General features: G+C 37.0%; 1 protein-coding gene across 8 annotated transcripts; it reads right to left on the reverse strand.

Moving 5' to 3' along the window:
- Positions 1-661: 661 nt before the first annotated feature.
- On the reverse strand, positions 662-25617 carry ZNF207 (zinc finger protein 207). 8 transcript variants are annotated; one of them, XM_032428604.1, is made up of 13 exons: positions 25407-25617; positions 23803-23929; positions 19385-19523; positions 17355-17525; positions 17161-17236; positions 16602-16649; positions 15432-15502; positions 12641-12798; positions 11463-11555; positions 10203-10445; positions 9448-9607; positions 9113-9296; positions 662-6081 (listed from the first exon to the last, which is right to left on the reverse strand). In XM_032428604.1, the coding sequence occupies exons 1-12, from the start codon at positions 25445-25447 to the stop codon at positions 9136-9138; spliced, it is 1488 nt and encodes a 495-aa protein (XP_032284495.1). In that variant the 5' UTR covers positions 25448-25617; the 3' UTR covers positions 662-6081; positions 9113-9135. The 8 variants fall into 8 exon arrangements, with proteins under 8 accessions (XP_032284495.1, XP_032284494.1, XP_032284496.1 ...); XM_032428603.1 differs by lacking the exon at positions 662-6081 and adding an exon at positions 8554-8895; XM_032428605.1 differs by lacking the exon at positions 662-6081 and having other exon boundaries at positions 8554-9296; positions 17355-17522.
- Between the last annotated feature and the right edge of the window lie 1644 nt (positions 25618-27261).

Below are 27261 nucleotides of genomic sequence, written 5' to 3' on the forward strand. Positions count from 1 at the left end.
AAAGTGATTAGAAATACACCCAGAGGTTAATTTCCACTGGTATACACAGTCCCAGAAACCGTATTTCTAACCTAAGTTTTCCATGCAAGGTTAGAAAGATTTAAAGATACACTTGAAATTTTCAAGCCTCATTCACAGAGAATCCTATAAGCAATAGTCTGCAGGAGCATTTCAGCTTAAGTCCTTCTTCAAGCCTACCCTCAGCTTTAATTGCTCACGAATCACTGCAACAACAGATTCACAGAGAAGACATAAATTCTGATGTTTAAATTTTACACCTGTGCAGTGCAGGAACCAAAAGCATTTGAGACAAAACTTTTGGTTGTCAGCTAAAAGGAAAATCTTAAGCTTAAAAACATTTTTTAAAAGCACTAGTTTTGAGTAAAAACATTTTTTCTATCTTACCAAAAGAAAAAAATTGCATGTTAAAAGTGGAAGTCAGAAAAATGATCTGGATTGTTAGGGAAATGTCAGGAAGTGAAAATAATCAACTTTTAAAATACATTCCCGGGCGCCTGGGTGGCTCAGTCGTTAAGCGTCTGCCTTCGGCTCAGGTCATGATCCCAGGGTCCTGGGATCGAGTCCCACATTGGGCTCCCCGCTCTGCGGGAAGCCTGCTTCTCCCTCTCCCACTCCCCCTGCTTGTGTTCCTGCTCTCGCTATGTCTCTCTCTGTCAAGAAAATAAATAAAATCTTTAAAAAAAATAAAAAAAAATAAAATAAAATAAAATACATTCCCAATTCAGGTATTATCTAAAGAGTGTCAAAATTCAGGCTGCTCACTTCTTTGATCAGTATCCCATTTCAATTAAACTTAAAAGGAAAAATCGTGACATAGAAGTATAAAATAATACTCACCAGAAAGGCAGCTTTATAGAGATGGTTTTAAGGAAAACCATTTCCACTGTATCTACGCCATTTCTTATACAGATTAAACTGTGAAAGGCAATGAAACTTAAGCCCTTAGGCAATTTTATATTAAAAAACAAGTGGATATCTTATAAAATATATTATCAGCTGATATATCGAGATTTTTAATTAACTAAGTGCACGACTTTCATATAAAATAACATTAAGATGGTCTGTTTTCAGTGGCTAATCACCATCCCCATTTAATAGAATACAAGATCAGCTAGTTTTATGGACTGTCTCAAATTAGACATCATTACACTTAGGGCGTAGAGGAGGTAGCCATGCATCCTCATCAATGCTACAGAATGGAAGGATGGTTCAGGCTTGTACAAACCAAATTGTAAGCTTTATTCTTTTTTCCTTGGTATTTAAAATGTTTATCAACATAAGAGCATAATATTTAAAGGTTAAAGGAAAGGTCTCAAAGATGGTTGAAGAAAACAATGAATTCTGGTAGAACCAATGACAGTAATAAAACCCTTAACAGATCTTTTACAAGCCATTATACCCTCACTGCCCCTCAAAAGGAATACACAAGGAATCTGTCTAGGTTTCATGGTGGGTGGTCAGTTTTCATTTGAGTATTAAAAAGTCAGTTTTGTTATTCTTAATTCAAGGTAAAACGAGCCCACAGTGGTGGAGCACCACCAAAATACGTTATAGTTTACAAAAAAGATTAATAAAATTAGTACTATTTACAGCAAGAGTTACTAAAAACATTTAACAAAAAAGCAGTATGAAAACATTTTCTAGTTTATGACTGCACACCATTTATCACTACTAGAGGTGAGGAAACTTGACTTTCTTGGGTTGATTCATACTGTAAAAAGTTAAAAGGTAAAATATGAGTACCACCATGGGAGAGGCTTAAGTAAAAGAGCCTGGACCCAAAGCCCTGCACTCTGTTTTCAGATACCAACATGTACATATAGCCAATCGAAACTTTCACTGTGTTTTCCTTTTATGTACAACATATCTACTTAGGGTCAACCACAACCAGATAATAAAGGAGCAGTATTACACCTTTCTCACAACGGAGGTTAGCAAACCTAGCTACTTTGGCCCAAGTACTGAGTGTTTAAAAAGTGTCCAATGGATCTATTATTAGTTATACTCACATTTAAGTAACTGCACAGCTTTCTTCCTTGTGTGGGTTATATGGATATGTTTGAAAAAAATAGGAACATCAGGTACTTACAGATTAAACTAACCTGTACTGGCAGGGCTGTGGGATTTTTCTTCTCTACCAGTAAGTAGCAAATGCTGAAATTCTGCTGCTAGTTAACAAAAACACAAATTGTATTAAACTGAGGAGTTCAATCCATAGTTTAAAAAGTCAATGTGCATTAAATTTCCTCAGAACCTGACATTAATACATTTTAAACTTTTTCCCTAAGTCTTACAAAAGTTACCTTGCATTGGCTCTTAAAGTGACCTTTTGAGACTTAAAAACACTATCTCTTGGACACACCTACTTTTAATAAACTATGTATTCCAACATGTGTATTATGTGGAAATTTTGGTTCCTCTAAAAAAATGGGGGGAGCATGTATCTGGGGGAAAAGGTAATTTCTAAATTTAAGTGTGTGCAGACATACTCCACAGAGGAAAGCCAACTTTTAATAGTTTAAAATTCAATTTTCAAAATACTCGATTTTATCAGAGTTAAAACATGGACTGAAAAGTAAATCTGTTTCTCCTGGAAATACACTAATAAACTAATAACAAAAACAGAGGCTTTGCTCAATAAATCTATGCCCCATACTATTCTAACTCAAACCTACAGAAACTTCAAGAACTTCCCTTGGCTCACTTGGGTGTTAAGCAGCTTTATCAGTAGAGAAAGGAAATGATGCTGCAAATTTTATTTTCATCTGATTGCCCAAATATTTATGAGCAAAATGTTAAGAGTAAGTTACATTATAATAAATGATTTGGTGAAACCTTAATCACAAATGCAAACCAGAAGCAGGAATGTTACCTTTCACTACATTTAAGGTTCCTAAGCCTAACAACATTATATAATGACCTCTCAAATAGTAACGGTCTGTGTGTAGTAAACTGGGGAAACGTCATTCTTCATTTTTATCCAAATTGGGCATCAATAATTTCACTGCCAGCTCCTCAAATTTAACCAAAGGTGAAGGCATACAGATTCTTTATCAATAATGATGGTTTAAAAAAAAAATCAACAACAAAAAAAAAAACCCATAAAAACCCAGACACGGTAAGAATGCCAAAGGGCCAGGAGAATTCCAAAAAAAGGCCTTCTCCCTCTCTATACAGCATTACACAAACCCCTGACCAAACACACAGCACACATTACTGAAGCTGTGCCGTAACACAACCTTACACAGCATTTAGAATGGATGGGGTCCAAGTTATCAATCATTAAAATAATTTACTCACATGTATCTTCTCTGTAGTTAATTTGATCAAGATTAAAACATATATACAAACATATTCTAATATAGCTGATTATATGCCTCCTAAAAAACCTAACCATGAACAGTCTTGACTTATAATACAGGATTCAATTTGCTTCAAATAGCAATAATTCAAATTAGCTTCAGTGAAGAGCTCCTTTAGGTCTTCAATTCCTGCCTTAATAGGACTTCTACATCCTGCTTATTAGTAAAATAAAGATATTTCCCCTGAGGATACATGAGCTGAACTGAACAGATTTAAAGAGACAAGGTTTAAAAATTCAAATTAATATAGTTTCAAGCTATTATTTTTCCAGAGTTAGGAAGAAAATGAAAGGCTCTGCCCTTTATGGCCAAATTATTATACAAGAATGTATACAGAGCTCAGCGCAGAAACAATTCTTATAAAAAGCAATTCTCTTCTGAGCTTTATTCATATTTTTTTTAAATGCTACTTTCAAACTTACTATTTCTCAACAAAAATACCAAGTAAGAACATGAAGACACTGGGGAAAAGCTGGAGATATTTCAAGTATTAGGGAGCTCAAACTCAAGTCCCGCATTTCCTACTAGTTTGATTTAGATCCCATAACAGGGAATGCCTAACAGCAAAATATTAAAAGTATTGTTCTAAAAATTTAACATTAATACAAAATTATGAATAATCACTATGTGCATAACACTATGTACAACATCATTAAAGTAACTCCTTCTCATTTTGCCAAGAAATATCACACAGAAGTTAGAGGATTTCTATGCTAGAAAAACAAAAAGTCATTTATTAAAATGATTCAGATGACAGAAAACAAAATATTGAGAAAGGGTTAAAAAAAAAAAAGTAACCTTCACTAATATTCAAGTCATGAGACAGCAAGCAGAAGTGTAACTAGGGGGAATGTTTACTTACAAAACTGCCTTAGAGTCAATAGTCTTATAAATGAATCCCTCCTTTTAGAAGAGTTTTCCATAAAAGTTACAGTACAAGAAAACCGACTTTGTTTTGGAATAACATACAAAGGTTACTTAATATTAGGGAGATAAATACTGCCTCTTTAAAAAGACATACCTAATTAACACAAAATTTTTATATTTTAAATACTACTTATCGCTAACCAATACAAGTATCAGTTTACTCAAAACAAATTTTATCTCTGTAAAGTAACTAGTTCAACATTTCATTTACCAAGTATTACCAGTGGAAGGAATAGATACCTGAAAGTTATGTAATTCTCAAAACCATACTACTTCAGAGATATCAAGAAAATTAACTTCAACAAATTATGCCACCTTTAGAAAATCCCTCCAACACCCAGTAGTGAAGTATGTAAGAGCCTATTTCAATTATTTCAACTATCACTATTAGAATTAAGACAAGCAGCCTCACTCTTGAATATTTCCCTAAACTGGGGGATGGTGGATGCAACAGAAAATAGCTCCAATTAAGGAGACTTAAAGAGGTGTAATTACCGAACAGGTTATAAATGTATTCTTTTGTTGTGACAAAATTTTTTTTCAAACGCTAAAATCTTTTTTTCCATGATTCAGTTACAGAGAAAATCGTATGTTTTAATTGCACAGGTGAAAATTTGGAATTCATTTAATGTATATTTTTTCTTTATGCTTCCAAGAATTAAAACCATATAGAAAACATTATCCTGGGTTAGCTAAACACTGTACTATATGTTGTTCCTGTTCAAAAGAAAATGCAATCTGGATAGAACAGATGTGTCGCTTAAACACAGGAAGGAACAAAAGTAATACAGGTTTATGTTTTGGCCTCTCTTCCATTTCTTTCTTTACTCCTCACAACATACACACATAAACATGTTTCTCACCAAGTAAAAGCAAATTTTAGTTGGAATCAAATGTGGATACTTTTCGTGTGTGCATATTGCATAAAACAATGTTCAGTACAGCTGAAAAAGAACCTCAAAAATGTTCCAAAACCACAACAATTCAATGTACTAAGTTTACCACGATTCAATTTCAGTTTGGCTACCTGAAAATTAGTAATCTATCCATACTGACAGGTCTGTAATACCCAAACTCTTTTATTATCCTTTTATCAAATGTGTAGTGTATTCGCATACATACCACACACACACCACCTTCCCACTCTTCACAAGGGCTCTACATTAACATTTGCTCTAATGTGGTGAAGTTTGTAAATATTAAAAAAAATCACAAGCATTTCCACATGACCCTCCAACCTTAATGTTCAATGCATAACTTTGGGATTAAGAATGCAGATTTCAGTATCCTGTGGCATTTCCAATGATCAAACTTATCCATGAAGTTAAATTTAATAGTTTGAGGACCAGTAACTTTTTCCTAAAAGTGAAAGTGGAAAATTTGACAAAACATTTCATGCCTCCAAATCAAGAACATCAAATTTTGTCAATTTACTAATAAAGATCAATATAGCAATACCAGCTTTACTGAGGCTGTTAACACAAAGTAAATTACATAAAATTACATGTATCAAATACTTTTTATTTATGTTTATTAACACCACAGTCAAACGTGAATATTAATATAGAGCCTTCTCTGCCCAAAAGAGTATAAAAATCCTAAGTTTAATTAAATTTAGGGGCCTTCACCAAACTTGCTGCAAGTTTGGGGACATAAATATCCAACAGCCATAAAGCTGTGAAAGCCCCTATAAGGAATAAAATAAATCCCACTTGCCTCAGACTGAACAGGGCAACACTGAGACTCAGCCTCAGCCTGTCCTATGGCAGGGCTATAGGAAGAAGAAAATTTTGATTTTAGAAAAACATTACCCAATTAATTTAAAAGACATGCATTAAAAAAAAAAAATCCCAATGATCAAGCAAGCAAAGGAAAAAAGAGCAGCTTTTTTAAAAAAACGATTGTCTGCTGTAATTCCACTCTGAACCCATACTTATTTTTGTTGGGGATCTCCCCCCAAATAACTAAGTTCAATTAGTTTAAGCTGAACTTGATCAGTGGAATAGAGTACACTAGGAGTATTTTCCCCATTCCTAATGGTAAGTGTGTGCGATTATTACCAAAATATAAGTATTCAAATTAAATGATAATTCCAGCAGCCACTCAAAAGTTGATCCTCACCTGCTGGTCTTGTCATACAGCAGGTAAAATCTATACGTGATAGAAACTAGTGCCAGACAAAACGTTAAGTCACTTTTTTGTTTTTTTAAAAAAGGTAACATAGGAGTGGACTAAGGGAGAGCCAAAGTTGGCAGTCCCATTAATCTTACAACTTCCTAAATTATGGCAATCACAATGCCTGCCTGAATATAGCAAGTCCTAAAGGATGTCTTCTGTGAGGGCAAACAGAAGTTTACTTCAACTCAACTCCATCTATTATTTTAAGGAAGCATAAGTCAAAGTAAGAGTTCATTATTTCAACATGGTTTGTTCCTCTCATAATTTAACCACACTATGGACCCCAGAAGCAGTTAGGTAAAAGGTATTTTCTAGAAGCTTAATTATGCTGATGCATGCACAAACAACTTTAAATATACCAAATGGGCACCACCTGAGCCATATACCTAACACAACAGGAGATGGTGTGCTTAAGAGTCATGCATAACACTTTGGATTAACTTTTTAATTAAAATTAAAATTCTACAACTTATTTAAAAGTAGTATTTTCTCCCTTCAGACTTCAGAAAACAAACCTTGATATAAAATATCAGTTATCTTTGCATTAAATGTAAATAAGCTTTGCATAAGTTCTGAAACATTACTAACCCATTTGTATTTTGTTGATAAGCCTGTACATGAAATGCTTGAAAGACATTTGGTTTGGGAAAACATTTCCTATTTAATCGTTCTAAATTTAATCATGCCATTTTTACCTTACAGATTTTCAACACAGGCTCTTCTTTGGCAGTCTGATAAATGTGCTGCCAAATCTAAATATATGTTAATTCCAAAACTACTTAGTAGGCAGGTGTTTGGTGAGGGAAAGGGTAGCGGTACGGGGCTTAGCCACTGGCAGAAGGAAACGCGTTCTTGGTGATACACAGATGTTGCCTTTTCAAACTATGGAGTTTTTTGAACCTCGATGGTACAAGAAAAGAGCTATGAAACATTTCACTGGAGCAAAATATCCGATTTAAAACAGCACTCAACTTTGTAAATATTTGTATGTTTTGTTTAAATGAATGACTTTTACTTGTCACCTAAATACAGACTCTTTTATGATGATTAAAAGTTTTCTTTTCAAAGACAAAAACTCAGATTTCATGTCATATCTACACCTTCACATATAGGTTATAAAAAATTATCACCATTTTCTTACAAATCTTTATGTTGAGAAAAACTCAACTTGAGTTCATTATATTAATAATTATGCTTTGTACAAGTCATTTGATACTTAAATAATCATAAAAGTACCTTGCCAAAATAAAGATCGAAAAAATGGGTACCAAAAAAGGTCAACAAGAGCTATTATTGTAGGAGACTTGCAACACAAGATACTAATAGCAGTGTCACCTCTACAGAAAACTACTTCACAGGACACAGTAACATTCAAATTTCCAAGAATGAAAAGGTTAACAGGAAAGCCATTTAGGCTTTATAATAACAAAAGGTAGCCATCTTAATCAAAGAAATAATGTCATTTTCCAGGAACATAATAAATTTTGAATCCATCTGTTAACTGTCCTAACAGAGGCACATTTAGATTATTTTGGTGTAATTACACTTAGAAAAGATTCCAATCCATTAACAGCAAAAAGCTATTACTGCATGCACCTAAGCTTCTAGAAGTCTGCACCTGAAAAGCTTCTGAGGTCCACGCAGTACTGCAGTCTCAAAAATAATCAGAAGGAAATGAGTGGGTCTGGCACTAGGCTCTAAACTTCATCAGTAGGAGAGGGCATACTAAGGTTTACATTTTAAATATCTACGACATCTAACATGTAGTGACAACAAGGGCGTGGAAAGATGACACAATATAAAGATTTCATACCCACTATGTAATGACTCGTATGTATCTAAGTTTTTCCGTCAACTTAAGCACTAACATACAATTCTATATATATTGTCCAGTTTAAAACATGCAGCTAAGGAACAACCTACAATTCAAAGACAGAATCCAATGATATATCAAAACTGTATTGGTAACTATGAATTTTATTATGTGGACATCTACTGTGGCATGCATCTGTACAAACCTTTCAGGCAGTGGTCCACAGCTGGGTTATGAATAAAAAGGCATAAGTTTTTCTCTCATTTTATTACAATGAAGTTTAACAGTACAGAAAAGTCACACGACCTTGGTGGGTCAGATTTCTTAAACCCTGCAACATGAGGAACTCTAAATACATTAAATATTGTTATACATTCAGACTTCCAATGTACAGGTCTTGGAAACAGTTACAGCCCTCACCAAGCTAGGTTGGGGACATGAAGTCCAACAGCATCTGAAATGCTGTGAAGGCATAACTTTACAAATAGCAATGTAAGCTTACAGAACTTGCCTTTATTAAGGTGGTATGTTCATGTAATTCCAGCGCCTTCACAATATAACGAACCAAATTTACTATACTTCACTTCTAAAAACCTAGATGAAACATGAAAAAGAAGCCATACAGTATAAATTGCAACTTCAGGAAAAGTTCCTGCTTTATTATTCCAAATAATTTTTCCCATGTAAAATAAATGTCCAATAGTTCCTGGTATGTGGGAAGATAATGTTTGTTAAAGTCACAATGAAGCCTTATTGACGGAAGCTTGGCTATATAAACAGCACAAGTTGAGAAAAGGTTTAATCTCCAAACCTATTAGATTGGATGAAGTAAGATCAGTAACGGCCACCTTGCGACATTACAGGAGGTCTCATTCCCATCGGAGGTCGAGGAGGCCCACCTTGATAAGGGGGCACCATCGGCGGTCCCTGCCCATAAGGTGGCATAGCACCAGGAAGGTAACCTGGCATGCCTTGATGATGACCACCATACTGACCTAAAAAACACATTTAAAACACAAAAAATAGATTGAGTTGGTCTGTGCGTTATACTTTTAAATGCAATGTATTTTGCAGATAAATTTATGTGTATACTCAGAAAATCCACTAAATACAATAAACAAATACAGTAAACATAAAAAGAAATACCATGAGGCGGCATTGGGGGTCTCATTCCTTGTTGCTGTGGGATGCCTGGCTGTGGTGGCATCATACCTCCAATAGGTCCAACTGGTGGATTACCAATGGGAGCCTGTCCTGGTCGAGGAAGATTACGTTGATATTTAGGTAACTGTGCCCTTCTCTCTTCCTACAAATAAAAATGAACACAATGTTAAACACTTGAATGCAGAGAGCAGTCATTAAGCATAAAAGACAAACATCCAAAATCTTACAGAGTAACTTTTTAAAAATGTACCCTTACTTCCCAACCACAATTTTTGCTCCACAAACCAGTCCAACTGCTTAAAATCTCAATGCCTCAAGAAAACCCCACCTATTTTTATATTTGAAAAATGGCTAATAACTTCCCAGGAATTATACACTGCCTCAGCAAGAAAGTGTCTAGTGAAGAAAGTCGCTTCAAAGGATCTGTATATTCTACCTCACCACTTAACTGTTTCATCATTTACAAATTTATGTGTAACCAAAATGATTTTTGAGAGTTAAGAACCCAACTTACTGTCTTCTTTTAAACACAATCTGGGAGTAGGGGAAAGAGTGTGTCTAAGATCAAAACACGCAACATTCCCTTTATTTTGTGGTTCTTAATAATCAGAATAAAAACCACACAGTAAGCATTAGATCAGATTATAAGATCACTGGTGTACAAATTAATACTTTAAGAGGAAAAGTTACTACAACGGTATTCAAACTACGCTAGTAAAAACCTGTAAAGAACTTACCAGTGATATATCCTCATCTGGGTGGATCAACTTACTGGTTGCACTGGTTGTCGTAAGTGTAGCAGGCTTACTTGTTATTGAAGCCGCTGGTTTAGCTGCAGTGCTATTTGTTGTACTAGTAGTTGAAGCTGTAGACTGTGTATAAGCAGGGAATGTAGGCTTTGGGGGTTCTGTAGTTGTTGCAGGGGTACTATTTAAGGGCTTGAAATCTGTACCAACAGGTCCTTGGACAGCTGCCTGAGCCTGGAAAACACAATCTTTCATTAAGGAAACTTCAAAAGCCAAAACTGAATATACCTATTATAATTAACTTAAAAGTGAGATACCAACATTCAATAAAGGACCAAACTTCCAATGAAATTAAAACAAAGTTAACATAACTAAAACTCCACAAAAAATCAAGATGATACACAAGAATATCAAAAGATGCTGGGTCAAAGTCACATCCAAAACTCAGCAGTGGAAACAAAGACTGCATATGTAACTTCTAAGATGTTATCTACCTTCTCACCAAAATTTACTTGCTTTACAAAAGCTTTGTAGTTATTTCAGACTGATGAATTACACTGTATCAGAATAGCATGTTCTACGTTTACTATTCTAAATTAGTTGTTTAATCAATCTACCAAGCACCTCAAAAAAAAAAAAAGAAAAGGTTAGAAATTACAAAATACAAATGTTGGATAAATTTTAGTTACTAAGCATAGCATGAACAGTATCAGTGGTGACACATTAAAGATGTCCCTTCAGAGATATCTTTATATAGATAATACAATGTCCTCCCAATTAACAATGGCTAGATGATTATCATGGACAAGAGGGCTTAGTAGGATCTTTTAAGCGTAAAGTTACCAGTAATAGTAATATATGTGTTACTTTTCATAATACCAAACATCTGAAACATGAAAACTAGGCCAACTTTAGAACCAAATGCAAAGTACTAAATTTCCTTACATTATATGTGATGCATTAAACAGCATAAATCAAAAAAGCTTAATCATGCATCAGGCTAACCATTGGCCACTATAATGCATTTACTGCTTACATGCTTTTAACCCTTTAGAACCATAGGAGTTTGGGGTACATTTTTTTCTATTAGTATGAGTTCAAATTTTCAAATACCATTGATTTTTATACCATTAACTTTAAAAAAATTAAACATGTATATTTTTTGGGAAAAGATTTAGTTTTAAAGTAGGGTCCAAAGGGTTAAGTTTATAAAGCCATTTTAACAATTTTAAACTGCAACTTCCTGCGTACTTGTGCTGTGCTAGGAAACAGAGCTTTAGAAGATGCAGACAGACTTTCTGAATTGGATGAAGCTGTACTTGAGCTTGTTACAGGTGTCCCCATCTGTAGCATAAAAGAAAGGAAACAATGAAAAGTCTCCAAACAAATGGGTGAAAATAAGCCATGTGGTAGACTTTTTTTTAGTATAGATTGCATTTTTATAAACGCAAAATATAATGCAATCAAATCTGATTTATTTAAAGAGGCAGGCAGTTGATGCATTTACAATAAACAAAGTGACAGTATGAGCCTCAAAAAAAATCTTTAATTCTACACCAATAAACCTAGTTAACCAGTTTCTTTTCTAAAACTGGATGTGCTTTTGCACTGTGATTTTCCAAAAATGATACCTTCAATTGAGAATAAAGATGCATTACTACTGACACTTCAATCCAATTCTCTATCAATGACTCCACAAGATTTTTGCCAAAAGTTTGACATCTCTCAATAAACAAAATCCCCACCCACCTCAAAAACATAAGATATGTGCTTACAGAGGACTTAAAAAGTAATGCTTTTAATTTAGCAACCATAAACAGAAAAAAATTGAGAAAAGAAAACTTCTATGGGATAATGTTAAAGTGAAAAAAAGAACACACATCCTGATCTTAATTCTGAATGAATTAAATATATCTGTTTAATTTTGAATATAACTGGGAAAAAACAGCAAAAGTAAACAACCATTATACACATACGATATATATAACAAAAGCATCTTTAGCTTCTGAGTTCTGAAAAAAGACAAGTTCAGTAGGAAAGATTAAGTCTAGGTCAAATGATGCCCTTCCTGCAAAAGTGTAGCATTGTCATTTGTCACTGTTCTAGATTAAAGAGTCCAACGTTTCATTCCACTCACAGTTCAAGCGGTAAAAGAGGACCTCTAAACATTATCATGTATTTAAGTCCCCAGAAATTAAACTTTCATTTCTAACCAGAGTTCACAGCTATGAAAAAAATAAAATACTATCTGGCTCTAGTCAATGTTTGCAAACATGCAAGAGAATAGGACACTTCTTTGTATTTAATAAATTATATTAAAAAGATTATAAACAAAAAATTGACCTATGACAATTTCAAGGATTTCTATAAACAGCTACACTTTACCTTTAAATATAAGTGTTCACTCCTTTTCAGGAATTTCACCTTACCTGTCCAGCACTGGGGAAAAGAGGCTTAGTAACTGGAGGCTGTGGAGCAGGAACTGTTGCTGTTGGTGCAGGTGGTCTATTAAGAATGCCTGGTGCTGAAACAGCCTGCGCTTGAGTCATTGGAGGAATTCCAGGACGGGGAACAGGAGGGGGCATACCTATAGAGAAGAAATGTTGGAAGGATTGGGGGGGGGGGGGGGGTGTTGAAACATTTAGCTCAGAAAAAATTTTTCCCAAAACTGTTAAAATATACCATATTAAAAATGCTTCTAGGGGCTCCTTAGGTGGCTCAGTTGGTTGGGCCTCTGACCCTTGATTTCTATTCAGATCATGGGATCAAGCCCCACGTTAGGCTCCATGCTGGGTATGGAGACTGCTTAAGATTCTCTCTCCCTCTCTCTCTGCAACCCCTCACTCACATGCTCTCTTTAAAAAAAAATAAAAATAAAAAATAAGGGGCGCTTGGGTGGCTCAGTCATTAAGCGTCTGCCTTCGGCTCAGGTCATGATCACAGAGTCCTGGGATCGAGCCCCGCATCGGGCTCCCTGCTCAGCAGGAAGCCTGCTTCTCCCTCTCCCACTCCCCGTTTGTGTTCCCTCTCTCACTGTGTCTCTGTCAAATAAATAAAATCTTTAAAAAAATAAAAATAAAAATAAAAAATAAAATAAAGGGGCGCCTGGGCGGCTCAGTCGGTTAAGCATCTGCCTTCAGCTCAGGTCCTGATCTCAGGGTCCTTGGGATTGAGCCCCGGGTCAGGCTCCCTGCTCACCAGGGTATCTGCTTCTCCCTCCCTTCCTCCCTGCTTGCGCGCACGCTCTCTCTCAAATAAATCAATAAAATCTTGAAAAACAAAAATAAATAAATAAATAATGCTTCTATGCTACCAAATTACTGATGAACTGTTTAATTCAATGAAGTCCAAATAACTTAGGCATTTGCCCATTGGAACAATCTTGCCTCAACCTTTCTATTCCTTTGTGTCTTTTCAGAATTTTGGGAAGTGAAAGATACCACTAGAGAGTCTATACATGGGGAAAATAGCAATTAAGCTTACCAATTTTAGTGACTGGCAAACTTTTTGAAACACGTAGTGAATTAAAGCAATCTTCCAACAGCTGGACGCTCTCTGAACTCTAATTCAAATTACTGTAAAAACTTTGATACGTCATATACCCATAAAAATTTTTCCAGGGGCGCCTGGGTGGCTCAGTTGGTTAAGCGTCTGCCTTCGGCTCAGGTCATGATCCCAGGGTCCTGGGATCAAGTCCCGCATCGGGCTCCCTGCTCGGTGGGAGTCTGCTTCTCCCTCTCCTCCCCGATCATTCTCTCTCACTCTCTAATAAATGAATAAAATCTTAAAAATTTTTTTTCCAGAAAACTAAGTTATTCCTGTAAACACGTTAAAGATTGTATTTTTTTCTTTTCCTTTTTTTTTAAGATTTTACTTATTTATTTCACAGAAACAGAGCAAGAGAGGGAACACAAGCAGGGTAAGTGGGAGAGGGAGAAGCATCAGGGAGCCTGATGTGGGGCTCGATCCCAGGACCCTGGGATCATGACCCGAGCCAAAGGCAGATGCTTAATGACTGAGCCACCCAGGCGCCCCTAAAGATTGTATTTTTCTTAAGTAAACTCTACACCCAACATGGGGCTCAAACTTAAAACCTGAGATCAAAGGTTGCATGCTCTACAGGCTGAGCCAGCCAGGCGCCCCTCCTTTAAGCACTTGAAATAAATTTTCCTAAAATCCATCACTAATGCATTCTTCAAACTTCCTCAACATTACTTTGCCTAAAATTATCTCAGAACATAACATATGTGGAGCTACTGCCTATAAATGAATGGTTGCACCGGCAATGATGCAAATTTTACTGCTGCCTTACTTTAATGTGGAAAACCCCACGTTATAGGCTACAAAGTCAAGACAGGGTTTTGTTTTGTTTTTTTACGACTCCCTTGCAGCTAGAGGGTCCATTAGAACTGTTTCTAGCCAACAACAGGAGGCTAGGAAGCTTTTGGGAGAGTTACTTTGCTCCCTAATGGAAAAAAAAAAGAACACTTTGCTGTTGACACTCTTTGTTGCCTGCATTATCTTGTAACAACTGAGTGATGTGTCTGAGGGAGAAAAGCTAAGGCTAGCAAAGAAGAAAATTTAAAAACACATGGGTTCTTGACATTACCAGCCACTGAGGCTACCACTTTTCTTTCTGTTGAGTAAGACAATAAATGCCTACATTTTTAAATATGGTTTGATGGGTTTCTCCATTACTTGCCAAAAGAGTCTCCATTACTCACCTAAAATATTCCTAACAAATACAACCCCTCAGGGTGCCTGGGTGGCTCAGTTGGTTAAACACCTGCCTTCAGCTCAGGTCATGATCCCAGGGTCCTGGAATCGAGCCCAGCGTTGGGCTCCCAGCTTGGCAGGGAATCTGCTTCTCCCTCTCCCTGTGCTGCTCTCCGTGCTTATGCTCTCTCTCTCTCAAATGAATAAATAAAATCTTTAAAACAACAAACCCACAAATACAACCCCTCTTAGGTATATGAGCTTTGGTGCATAGGTTCTATAACTCATTTTGACTGCTTTGAAACCTGTTTATTACCTATTTCAGAACTCAAAAAAAAAACCCCACGGTCCATTCTGACACTTCAAGTAATTTAAAAAAGAATTCAGCAACCTACGGAAATTATACATTACAACTGCACTAAAATCCACAAACCTATTGTCCAAAATAGATAAGAATAAAGCATGCCAGTCACATTAAAAAGGAAATTATCTAATGTTTCATACCTGGTGGCATACCAGGCATCAGAGGTGGTATTCCTGGTCCAGGTGGCATCATTCCACCCATTGGCATCATTCTATTGGAAAGCAAATTTCAAGAAACAAACCAAGTTAATGAACAGTATAAACCATTAGAAAATATTGTGGCTAAAGCCTGAAACAACAGATAAAAGACTTGAATTTGACCCCTAATATTGGAATCAATCAACCTGAAAGAACACACAACACTAAAACAATTCTATCAAAATAAGCTCTCTAAATATCAGCAAACTCTTGGGTTTACCAGTAAAATAAAAAAAAAAATCGGTCTTTGTTGACAAAACATTTTCATAAATTTAAAGTCACTAAAAACAATTATACCCTCCTTAATATATATAAGAGGCCTCATCTAAAATATGTGTAATTGGAAATCAAAATCACCTTCTGTCTCACTTGAAAATATCCACACAGAATGTAAATAAGAAAGAAAAACTATTTCAGAATCATCAGACTTTTAAAAAGGAAAGTACTGAATATACACTGTGGAGTAAAGATTTTTTTTGGAGGGTTACAAAAAAAAAAAAAAAACCACTACCACCAAAATTAAAGACAGTCAAAAGTAAACTCACACAATTGCCTAATTTCTATTTGTAATAGCTACCTTACACTAAACCATGACTTAAAAACATAACCCATATTTATTTTCCTTCCCCTAAAAGAGCTCACCTTCAAATATCAGTGTCCAATTCACTTAAAACAGTTAAAAGTTTGTGAATTCTTAACTGAGGACTTTATCAAAAGATAAACTTCTACATATATATATATATGTATATATATAGTTTCCATTACAAGAAAACCGAATTACCTTCTATAAGTAATAAAGCATGTAATTTGGCAAAAGAATATCTATTCTTTCTTAAATAACAACCTTTTTACTAAATTCCATTACTTTAGCAGTTTGGGGAAAAACAGCTGCATTTAGAAAATGCTTTATTTATATGGGTCTATTATAATTTCCTCACAGATGTTTTATTTCCCTCCATTAAGAGATCTGTGTCAACCAGCTTGCACATTTTAGAAGTTTTAGTGAGGAAGGTTAGAAAATTTCTGAAGTCAACTGAATAGATACCATTAAACACACAAAAAAATGACATTATGATTATACCTCCTGAATTACATTATGAATGAGATGCTTACATGTTTTCACCGCAAAATGACTGGGTGTATTTTCTCTGATGATGCAATCTGTGAAAATGTATGACAAAATCAAAATCTAACTGTGATTTTCAAAATACAGTGGGAAAGTGTATTGTATACCTCTCACATCCAACAATATTTAAGTAAAAGTGATAGGCACGAGCACCTCATATCCATTTTAGTTCTTGAGGATTTGACAAATAAAATCATTTACAGAGTTTGCTTCTTGTCACAACTACAAAGTGTCATGGACAGTTCTGAATCTCAGAAACACCAATCTATAACCAACTACTTTAATTACATCAGATGCAATTGAAGCAGATGGCTGCCTACAGACATCCTAAAGCCCAAAAATCTATTCTCTTCAGAGGCAAATTTATATTCATTTAATTTGTTGGTAGACCCCTTTATTAGACAAGTTTAATATTTATGGAGCCCATACCTTTTAGAAGAAAAAAAAAAAAAAAGGCAAAGTAACATTTTAAAATTCATATAACACCCAAGTTGAAAAAGATCATTACTAGGCACAAGCCCACAAGTCAATTAAAAGTTCTCTTACCCAGGTGGCATGCCTGGCATAACTGGTGGCATTCCTGGCATCAGAGGAGGAACACCTGGCATTAATGGAGGTATGCCTGTAAGAATTTCAACAACAACCACAAAATATATTAGAGTAAGAGAAAATTTTAATACTTTTACACCGTATCAATAAAGTCCTTAAAATGTTAAATTTTAAGAAACCTTATGTAATACCTGGAGGCATTCCTGGTGCTCCCGGAACTGGTGGCAGTCCTGGCTGTGCCATTGGGGGGATATAACCTTGTTGAGGTTGAACAGGCTGTGGCTGAAATGAAGTTGAAGCTGCAGAGTCATCATCATCATATTCATCAGAATCATCTTGTTGCTTCTTTTTTTGACTCTCTGCTAAAAAAGTTTTAATTAGTTTTTCCCATACAGTAAAAAAAAACTCAGCAAGTTGGACATTCAACATTTAAAAAAAACTATTTCAGGGCGCCTGGGTGGCTCAGTCGTTAAGCATCTGCCTTCATCTCAGGTCATGATCACAGGGTCCTGAGATCGAGCCTCGCACTGGGCTCCCTGCTCAGCAGGGAGTCTGCTTCTCCCTCTCCCTCTGCCCGCCCCTCCTGCTTACTCTCTCTCAAATAAATAAATAAAATCTTTAAAAAATAATGATTATTTCAGTGCAATTAGCTCATGAGATTTTTCTTACAAAAAAAAATCAGTCAATACTGTTCTTTTTAAATAAATAAAATCTTTAAAAAAAATTTAAAAAAAAAGCGGGGCGCCTGGGTGGCTCAGTCGTTAAGCGTCTGCCTTCGGCTCAGGTCATGGTCCCAGGGTCCTGGGATCGAGCCCCACATCGGGCTCCCTGCTCGCCAGGAAACCTGCTTCTCCTTCTCCCACTCCCCCTGCTTGTGTTCCTGCTCTCGCTGTCTCTCTCTCTGTCAAATAAATAAATAAAGTCTTAAAAAAAAAAAATACCGTTCTTTTTACTCTTCAAATGGGTTTTCAATCTATATTAAGCAAGATTAACATACTTTCCCTATTTTATGACAGATAAAAGTAATTTTCCTAAGTCAGTTTTATTTTAAAAAATAGCTTTCTATTCCATCCCAAAAGGTAAACTATGACAAAGAGGTCTGACCTCTCTGCAATGCTTTTCAAAGCAGAAGTTTCAGGGCACCTGGCTGGCTCAGTCGGTAGAGCATGTGACTCCAGATCTTGGGGTCTTGAGTTCAAGCTCCACATTGGGTGTAGAGCTTACTTAAAAAAAAAAAAAAATTGGGGGGCACCTGAGTGGCTCAGTCGGTTAAGTGGCTGCCTTTGTTTGGGTCATGATCCCAGGGTCTTGGAATCGAGCCCCACGCCAGGCTCCTTGCTCAACAGGAGCCTGCTTCTCCCTCTCCCTCCTGCTATGCCTACTTGTGCTCTGTCAAGTAAATATAATCTTTAAGAAAAATCTCATGGGGCGCCTGCGGGGTGGCTCAGTCAGTTGAGTGTCTGACTCTTGATTTCAGCTTAGGTCATGATCCCAGGGTCCTGGGATTGAGCCCTAGGTCTAGGCTCCCCACTCACTGCGGAGTCCGCTTGAGAGTCTCTCTCCCTCTGCCCCTCCCCCCCAAGCTCGCTTGTTCACTCCCTCCCTCTCAAAAAACAAAAAAGTAAACCTTAAGAACATAAAATAAAATAAAGGGGTGCCTGGGTGGCTCAGTCGGTTAAGCATCCAACTCTTGGTTTCAGCTCAGGTCATGATCTCAGGGTTGTGAGACTGAGCCTGGGCTCAGCGCAGAGTCTGCTTGAGATTCTCTATTTTCCCCCCTACCCCCCATCGCTTGAACGTGCTCTCACAGTTAAGTAAAATCTTAAAAAGAAAAAAATTTGATAGGTGATTAATAACTTCTACCCTCTGGATAGTGATCGCAAATTCCAAGTCAAATAACAGCACTAAAAAAAATTTTTACTGTTAGTGGTTATACAATTAAATCAAAACAAGCAACCTTCATTTTCAAAAACCTCAACACTTGCTAATTCCATTTAGAATTCAGTTAGGAACAAAACATAATAAAGTGGAATGATCCACGTGGTATTACATATACACAAGTTAAATATACAACTTCAAACATCAAAAGACATAAAAACAACACTCAAAATTGGAATTTTGAATAAATCTAACATCCACTATTTAATTTATACGTCAAAAGTATTATAATACTCTCACCAGTGAAGCTGTATTAAGAAAAAGCATAGATCTTAGCATTTACCTTGTGTCTTCTGTTCAAGAAGTCGTCTTCTTTCATCCATGTCTTTTTCTGGAATTCCTTCCATACCATATATTTCCAATTCTATGTCTGTTCTCCCAGGTATTGCATTTGGTACAGCATCTATTGTCTCTTTATGCACCTAACATTAAAATAAACTTCCATTAGATAGACTAAAGTGCCTCATAAAGTCCTTTAAGAGTAATTTGAAATTACTTAGGGAACACTTAGTATAATGGTTAAGTATATTTGGTTCTAGTGAGACTGTCTGGATTCAATCCTTCCTCAGTTTTGCTGCTTACTAACTAGGTATGTACATTAGGCAAATCATTTAAGATTACTCCACCCATAGTACCTAACATCTAGGATCATTCTAAGGATTAAATAAAATATAAGGAATATAAAAAGCACTTGGTAGTACATCTAACACATAGTAAGGGCTCAATAAACATTAATTCAAGTTTACTACAAAGCTTATGAAACAGTCTTATTATATTAAGAATTAAAATAAAATTTCCAAGAATGGATTTTTTTTAAGATTTTATTTATTTATTTATTTGAGAGAAAGAGAGAGAGACAGAGAAACAGCATGAGAGGGGAGAGGGTCAGAGGGAGAAGCAGGCTCCCCGCTGAGCCAGGAGCCAGATGTGGGACTCGATCCCAGGACTCCGGGATCATGACCTGAGCCGAAGGCAGTTGCTTAACCAACTGAGCCACCCAGGTGCCCCCCAAGAATGGATCTTGAGACAAGCCTATAGTTACAAACTATAAAAGTGACTTTTACAATTAGCGTTACCCATAACTAATGAGTTACCTGAGGCACTTAACACTGCACAGCAGTGATCCTGTCATTACCCTATATTTGTTAGATCACGAAGAGGAGAAAGTTCTCTGAAATCTACAATTTTTTTCACTGTATTGTTTTTGCTAGAACAAATGTTTCTAACCCTCAAACATGGGTCTCTTTTGCCAATAAGGTAAAATTCCTACTCATCTTGGTTTCTTCAGCAACTTGCATTAAACTTAGGCTAAAAAATGTCAAAGTATTTTGCCTAGGCTATCAGCATCACCTGAAAGCTTATTAGAAATGCAAATTCTCAGGATAGCCCCACCCCATCAGAAACCCTTGGGTAAGGCTAGCAATCTGTGCCTTAACAAGCCCTCCAGGTGATTCTGAGGCATGCTCAAGCTTGAGAACCACTGATTTAGGTTAGTAATGACTTGGACATATTTGTCCAATACTCAATTTTTCTTTCCTCCCAAGACACTTTCATGTAAGAATAGAAAGGTAATTAAAGGAAGCTAAGTATTTTCTTCTTAGGTATGTATCTCAAAGATTTTAAACAGCAACATGCAAATCAAATTCAAAAATTACCACAGTTTTTGATTAATCTTTAACCACTGTTCCTTATTGTGATTCAAAGATCCATGAATAAAGCTACTCAACAAGCTTAATCACCCTGTTTTCTAAGTTTTTTGGAATGTTACTATTCTTGACAAATGCAGATTAAGTAATTCATGTTTTCCAAAGAAATAAAATTATATTCACGTACACATTAGTCTTTGTTATATTTCTAAATGATAAGGCCAAGAATAAACATATCAAAAGCTGTTCAAAAGGAAGGAAAAACAACATGATTTACCTAACTACCTCACAATATCCCAGCCAGAATTAGATTTCTTACAATCTTGCCTAGAAGTTGGTAGGGTCTTGGCTGAAAAGACAGGAGCAAGCACTGATGTGAACCATCTAAATTATTAATGTCCTAGGCTTACCATCTATAAAATTGGAGGATGTATCTGATTTAACTGCCATGCCTATCTCACAGGTTGCTGTGAAACTACACTAGGACTATAGAAATAGAAGCACTTAATCAATTAAAGATGTTACTGAAATAATTTCTCAACTAATCTTCTAGTTCCATTCCATTTCTCTGCCCTTCTCTATAGCACTTCTTCTTCAAGGAGTGCCTCTACTTCCTTATTTTCTCTTGAAAGCACTCCAAACAGGCTTTCATCCTCATCATTCTAGGAAATCACTCTTGGCAAGCGACCAATGACCTCCACTTTGATTAATCCAATCTCAGTCCTCTTCTTCCTTGACCTACCACCAGCATTTGACTCAGTTAAATAACTCACTCCTTGAAACATTTCATTTGGTTTCCAGGGCACTATTCTCTTGGATTTCCTACCTTTTCAATGTCCTTGAATGGTTTATTTTAATCTTCCAACCTTTAAATGCTGGGAGTGGCCTAAGGTAGAGTCCCTGCACTTCTTTTTTATCTATATTCTACTCCCTAAGAAGAGAGAACATCTAGTATAATGAGTTAAAACAGCTGTCCTTACACGGTATCCTTCCAAATTTCTATCTCCAGCTCCCACTTCTCTGAACTCCAGGCTTGTAAATACAACTGCTCATAAGACATCTCCATCTGGATATTCAGTAGACCTTTTCAAAATTAAATACCCATACTCAAAATTAACATAACACAACCTTGATATCCTCATCTCTAAACCAATTCTTTCTGCAGCTTTCTACATCTCAATGTATGGTTAACTCATGTCACACTCCTCAGACCAAAAACCTTCAGATCATCTGTAACTCCTCACCTCATTTTACTCCACATCTAATCCACCAGCAAATTCTGATGTCTGTCACCATCACCTCGCCTGGAATACTCTAGTCATCTTAAGTGTTCTCACTGCACTCTGCAGCCTGTCTATCTCAAGCCTACAGCCAGGACAAGTCTTAAAAAAAAAAAAAAAAAAGTCATCAGAGCATGCTCTACCTCTACTCAAACTTCCCATTTCATTCAGAATTAAAGAGAATGGCCTACAGTAAGTAAGCCCTCCTATATAAAGCACATTGCTACCCTTTCCTTTTTCCTTCAATATAGGAGAATGCTCCTGTAACACGAGGGTCTTTCATCTGCTATTCCCTAGAAGCTCTCTCTCACTTCCTTTCACATCTCTGTTCAGATGTCAGTTTCTCATTCAGGCCTTTCCTATCTTGTGGCCCTCCCTATGCCCCCTACCTAGTTTTAGTTTTCCCTATCACTTATCACCAAAAACCTAAATAGTTTATTTTCTTCTACCATATGAATCTAAACTCCACAATGGTGACTTCTTCACAGCTGTATACTTAGTGCTTAAAACACTGTCTAGCACAATACCCTCTCATAGGAACTTTTTGTGATAAATAGTAATATTCTGTATCTAAACTACCCAATAGTTATCCACCAGCCACATGTGACTGAGCACTGGAAATGTGGCTATAACGTGACTGACGTTAAATTTTTAATTTTTAAATTAAGCTTTTTTTTTTTTTTTTTTTTAAAGATTTCAGAGAGAGTGAGAAAGCGGGGGGGGGGGGGGGCAGCGGGAAAAGGAGAAGCAGGCTCCACTGAGTAGGGAGCCTGATATGGGGCTTGAATCCCAGGACCCTGGGATCATGACCTGAGAGAAGGTAGGCACTTAACCAACTGAGCCACCCAGGCGCCCCTAAGCTTCCTTTAAGTAGCCACATGTAACTAGTGATTGCCACAGTGGAAAACTGTGGGTCTAGCATGTAGCAGGATCTAAAATATTTTTGAATGGATATTACATTATTGTTATAGTTATATAATTGGAGTAAAAAGGATCTATATAAACTTATTTTCTTTTATAAACTTATTTTTAAACTCGGGGAAACAACATCTTATTTTAATTTACCTCCCTGCCTCCTACCAACAGTAGTTTCCAATGAATAGGGATTTGCTCATCTCTCATCCCTCTAGGGTCCAATTAGGCAAAAATTCAGGCAGCTCTAGGATTGGCAAAAGTAGAAGAAATAATGTTGAATAAGACATAAAGGCACTTACTAGATCATTAAAAATATAAATTGCAAAGCTCTTCCTACCTAGTAGGGAGAAAAAACTCCAGAAACCCAAAAATTATCAAATGAAACGCGATGTTACCATTCCAAAAGAGGTCCATGGAATAACAGAAGTAAGCCTATCCCCAGGCAACAGATTATAACAAATCCTTCAATGGCAGTGAGTAATGGTAGCTAATTATGTATTAATTCTCATGGGATTAGAACTGGTCAGCCTGACTACAAAATTTAAATCACTGATACTTGTTCTCTAACCCAAGTACAGAGGAGATACTTCAGGACCTCAACTTAGTTGTCACCAATCTAACCTAGGATAAAAAAGATTATCAATAATTCAAAAATAAACATAAATTTTCTCTGAACATTAAAAAAATCAATTATTTATCTTAATGGCTAAAAACAGGTTTGTTTTCTTTTAAAGTTGACTGACCACATCTAATCTTCTGCAATAAACAAAACCCTACAGCTGTCAAAGAGAAATTCAAAAATTTTTTCCATATGGTTTCCAAACAAAGGGGTAATAATTACAGAAAAAAAAAATCCTTACCTGCATGCAATGAATAGCTAAACCAGGTCCTGTGTACAACTTCTTATGACATATATGGCATTTAAAATGTTTTGCTTTTTGGTGTTGTATAAGAATCTTCTCATCATCAAAATCTCTATTACAATACCTGATCAATGTTGTTAAGGTACAAAACCAGCATAATAATGACACTGCTTATAAAAAAAACTGTCATATAAGAGAACAGGAAGAAGAACATTAAAAAATAAAAACAGTTAAAACCAAAAATGTAATTTATACAAACTTTGCTTCTGCTATTTACTATACAATTTGGAATTATCTTGCCATGTAATTCTACTAAGTTTCCTGGAAAACCCATAATCTCTCTTCACGACCTCTAAATGAACACATCTCAGTAATCAGCAATATAGTTTTGTCAAATCCCTACATTTAACAAATATTTAAGTGAAACTAACTTTTTTATTCAATATTTCAACATTTAAAACATTTAAAATGCATACTGTGGACTGGACAGTTCAATGTTAAAAAATCCCCAAGTTTATGTCAAGACTGAATTTCAAAATAGAATTCATTAAATAGAAAACAAAAAATAATCGAAATGTTAAAAATCTACCTAATATCTGGAATTTAAAAATATTTATATTATTTAGATCCAAAAATAAGCTCATAATGAATAAGAACATATCCATATGAACAATCCATAGTTGTCTGCAACTCCTTACAAATATATGTTGCCATGGAATGTATCGAAACTCACAGATAAGTTACATTAATAAAACTGAGAATTTTTATCTCGTCAGATTTTTCTAAAAGCACATTAAAAAAAATTAGTGACTTTTTCAACTTAGCATGTAAATAAATGTAATTCTGTAACAAACCGTTTTTAAGTACAAGACAATTAAGTAAAACCAATTTTAACGTAAAGTGTATTAGCGCTTCCGGAAAAAGTGTTAAAAAGACGCCACGTTTTAGTAAGCAACAAGAAGCATTTTTTTTAGTCTTACAAAGCCAGGTAATAGACACAAGAAACTCCACCCTCTAAGAGAATGCTTCTTGAAGATTAAGGCGCCAGCGGGTGAGACGCGGAAGCTAGTTCTCCCCCACCCCGGCCAAAAAAAAAGGCGGGGGGGGGGGGTTCCGAAACCAGGGTCGACTAACACAAGCCTTTACTAAACCACCGAACCTACAATAAAACGGAAAAAAGTGGGTGACAGACTCCGGAAGCTCTCCCCTAATCCTCCAAAGACTCAATCAGCGTATTATACTCGAAGAAAGTCCCTTTGTTGAATCGTCACCAAAACAACGGAGTGTGGCAGAATATCCTTAGGGGACACTGTCCTTGGTGGAGGGGTCCAAGCCGCCTCCCAGCGGTTGAGTCAACGCTCGCACCAAAGCAAGAACCTCCTGAGTCACGGAGTCCCACGACCCCCAACTGCCAGAGCCTCCCGCCTGGGGACTTCATTTTCTGCAAAGCATTCCCAAATCCGGCTCCGGCCACCAAGCCGCCCACCTCGAGGCCTAGATCCCAGACGCTCTCTGCCACAGGCCAGAGCAAGGCCTCCCAGTCCCAGTCACCACCAACCGGCGCCCCCGCTCGGCCTCGACTTCAAACCGATAAAGGATATCAGCACCACGGCTTCAGCTGCTTCTTCTTCTTGCGACCCATAACTGCGCTCTACCGACAAAGTAAAAGGGGGGGGAAACCAAGCAGGAAAAACGAGGCAAAAATCGCTCACTCTTCCGACCCAACGGCCACCACCGCGTCTCACAGGAAACAGACACAAAATGGCTGACGCCCTCGTTCCCCGCTCTGCTACCATCAGGCACTGCGGCCGGAGGCGGTGCCAGGCAGGGAAGGGTCACATGACGCAGGCCTCCTTCCTGAGTGGGGGGAGACTCGTGGCCGCTGAGGTGTGGCCGCCATCTTGTCCCTTTAAGCTGTCTCGGCCCTCGTTGGTCGTGCTTGCTGATCCCTCCGGTTTCCTTTTTTAAGGAAGCTGGCTACCGAGGTACCCCGAGACGCTCGCTAATTGAAGGAAAAAAAAAAACCTGGAAAGAGTATCATTGTAATTAAGGACAGACTACAAATAATAATGAGACAGCGCCCAACTTTTAATTTTTCGTTGCCCGGATTAATCCTTTATGTAGTACGTGTTGGGCATTTGCTTATTACATGTTAAGTTAAAGAAGTGGCAGTCTCTGCCTTGTAATACACAGATTGGTGGCAGATGAGTAATCAAGGCAGTGTGGTCAGCGCGGTGATGGGGGAAATACAAGGTGCTGCAGACCTCTGGAGGGAACACCAACAAGGGTCTTGGCGGTCATTGGGGTGTCAAGAAAGGTTTTCTGAAGGGTCCGTGGGAGCAAGGGAAGTGGAAGAGAGAGAATCTCATTGAAGGAGCAAAAAATGCAAGTCTTTGAGGCTGAGCACCTGAAAAACACTAATGGTGTTAGGGCTGGAGCTTACAGTGATGGGGCTGGTGGCAAGAGATAATCTTAGGGAGGAAAAAAAAGCGGGGGGAGGGAATGCAAGCTGGAAAGGAAGAAGTAAAACCGTGTTCACAGATAGCATAATCTTATGAGTTGGACTGTGTCATTGTGTGTGTGTCCCCCACACCACGCAATCACCCACAAAGAAAAATTAAGTCCTAACCCCCAGTACTTCAGAATGAGACTTTTAGCGGTGAGCAAGCTGACACTCTAGTAGAGGAAACAGACAATAAACAAATGTATAATGTCAGGAGTGATAAGTGCACTGAAAAAGAACTAAACAATATAAGGGGACAGGATAGAGACTTGCTGGGATGACAGCAGAGGTTTGTGTGGGATGTGTTTTGTATAGGGCATTTTCTGAGTATCTGAGGAGGTGACATTTGTGCAGAAAATTGAATGATATGAAAGAAAAAGGCCATGCAGATATTTAGGGGCATTCCAGACAGAAGCACAAGTTAAAAGACTGTTACATTGGGGGAAAAAAAAATTGAAGGGTTTGAAAAACACCAGGAAATGTGACCAGAACAGACTGAGCAAGGGAGAGAATGATAGGAAATGAAGTCAGAGCAGGTGGTAGAGGCTAAATTATGAATTATGTGCATCACACAGAGACTTTTTCTTAGAATTCTAAGACCCAAGCAGGAGAATACAATATAAAATAACAGTTAAGATTATAGATTGATCAGGGTGCCTGGGTGGCTCAGTAGGTTAAGTATCTGCCTTTGCCTCAGGTCATGATCCCAGGGTCCTGGATGGAGCCGGAGTTGGGCTTTATGCTCAGCAGGGAGTGTGCTTCTCCCTCTCCCTCTGCCACTCATCCTGCTTGTGTGCTCGTGCGCGCGCTGTCAAGTAAATAAATAAAATCTTTAAAAAACAAACAAAAAAATATGGGAGAAAAAAAAAAGAAGCCAGTAATGAGATTCCATAAGATCACCCTGTCTGCATTACTTTCTTGGCAGTAATTACATTCTGCCCTTCCCCATGTGT

The sequence above is a fragment of the Phoca vitulina genome, unplaced genomic scaffold (assembly GCF_004348235.1).
Source record: "Phoca vitulina isolate PV1807 unplaced genomic scaffold, GSC_HSeal_1.0 scaffold40, whole genome shotgun sequence".
Taxonomy (NCBI): domain Eukaryota; kingdom Metazoa; phylum Chordata; class Mammalia; order Carnivora; family Phocidae; genus Phoca; species Phoca vitulina.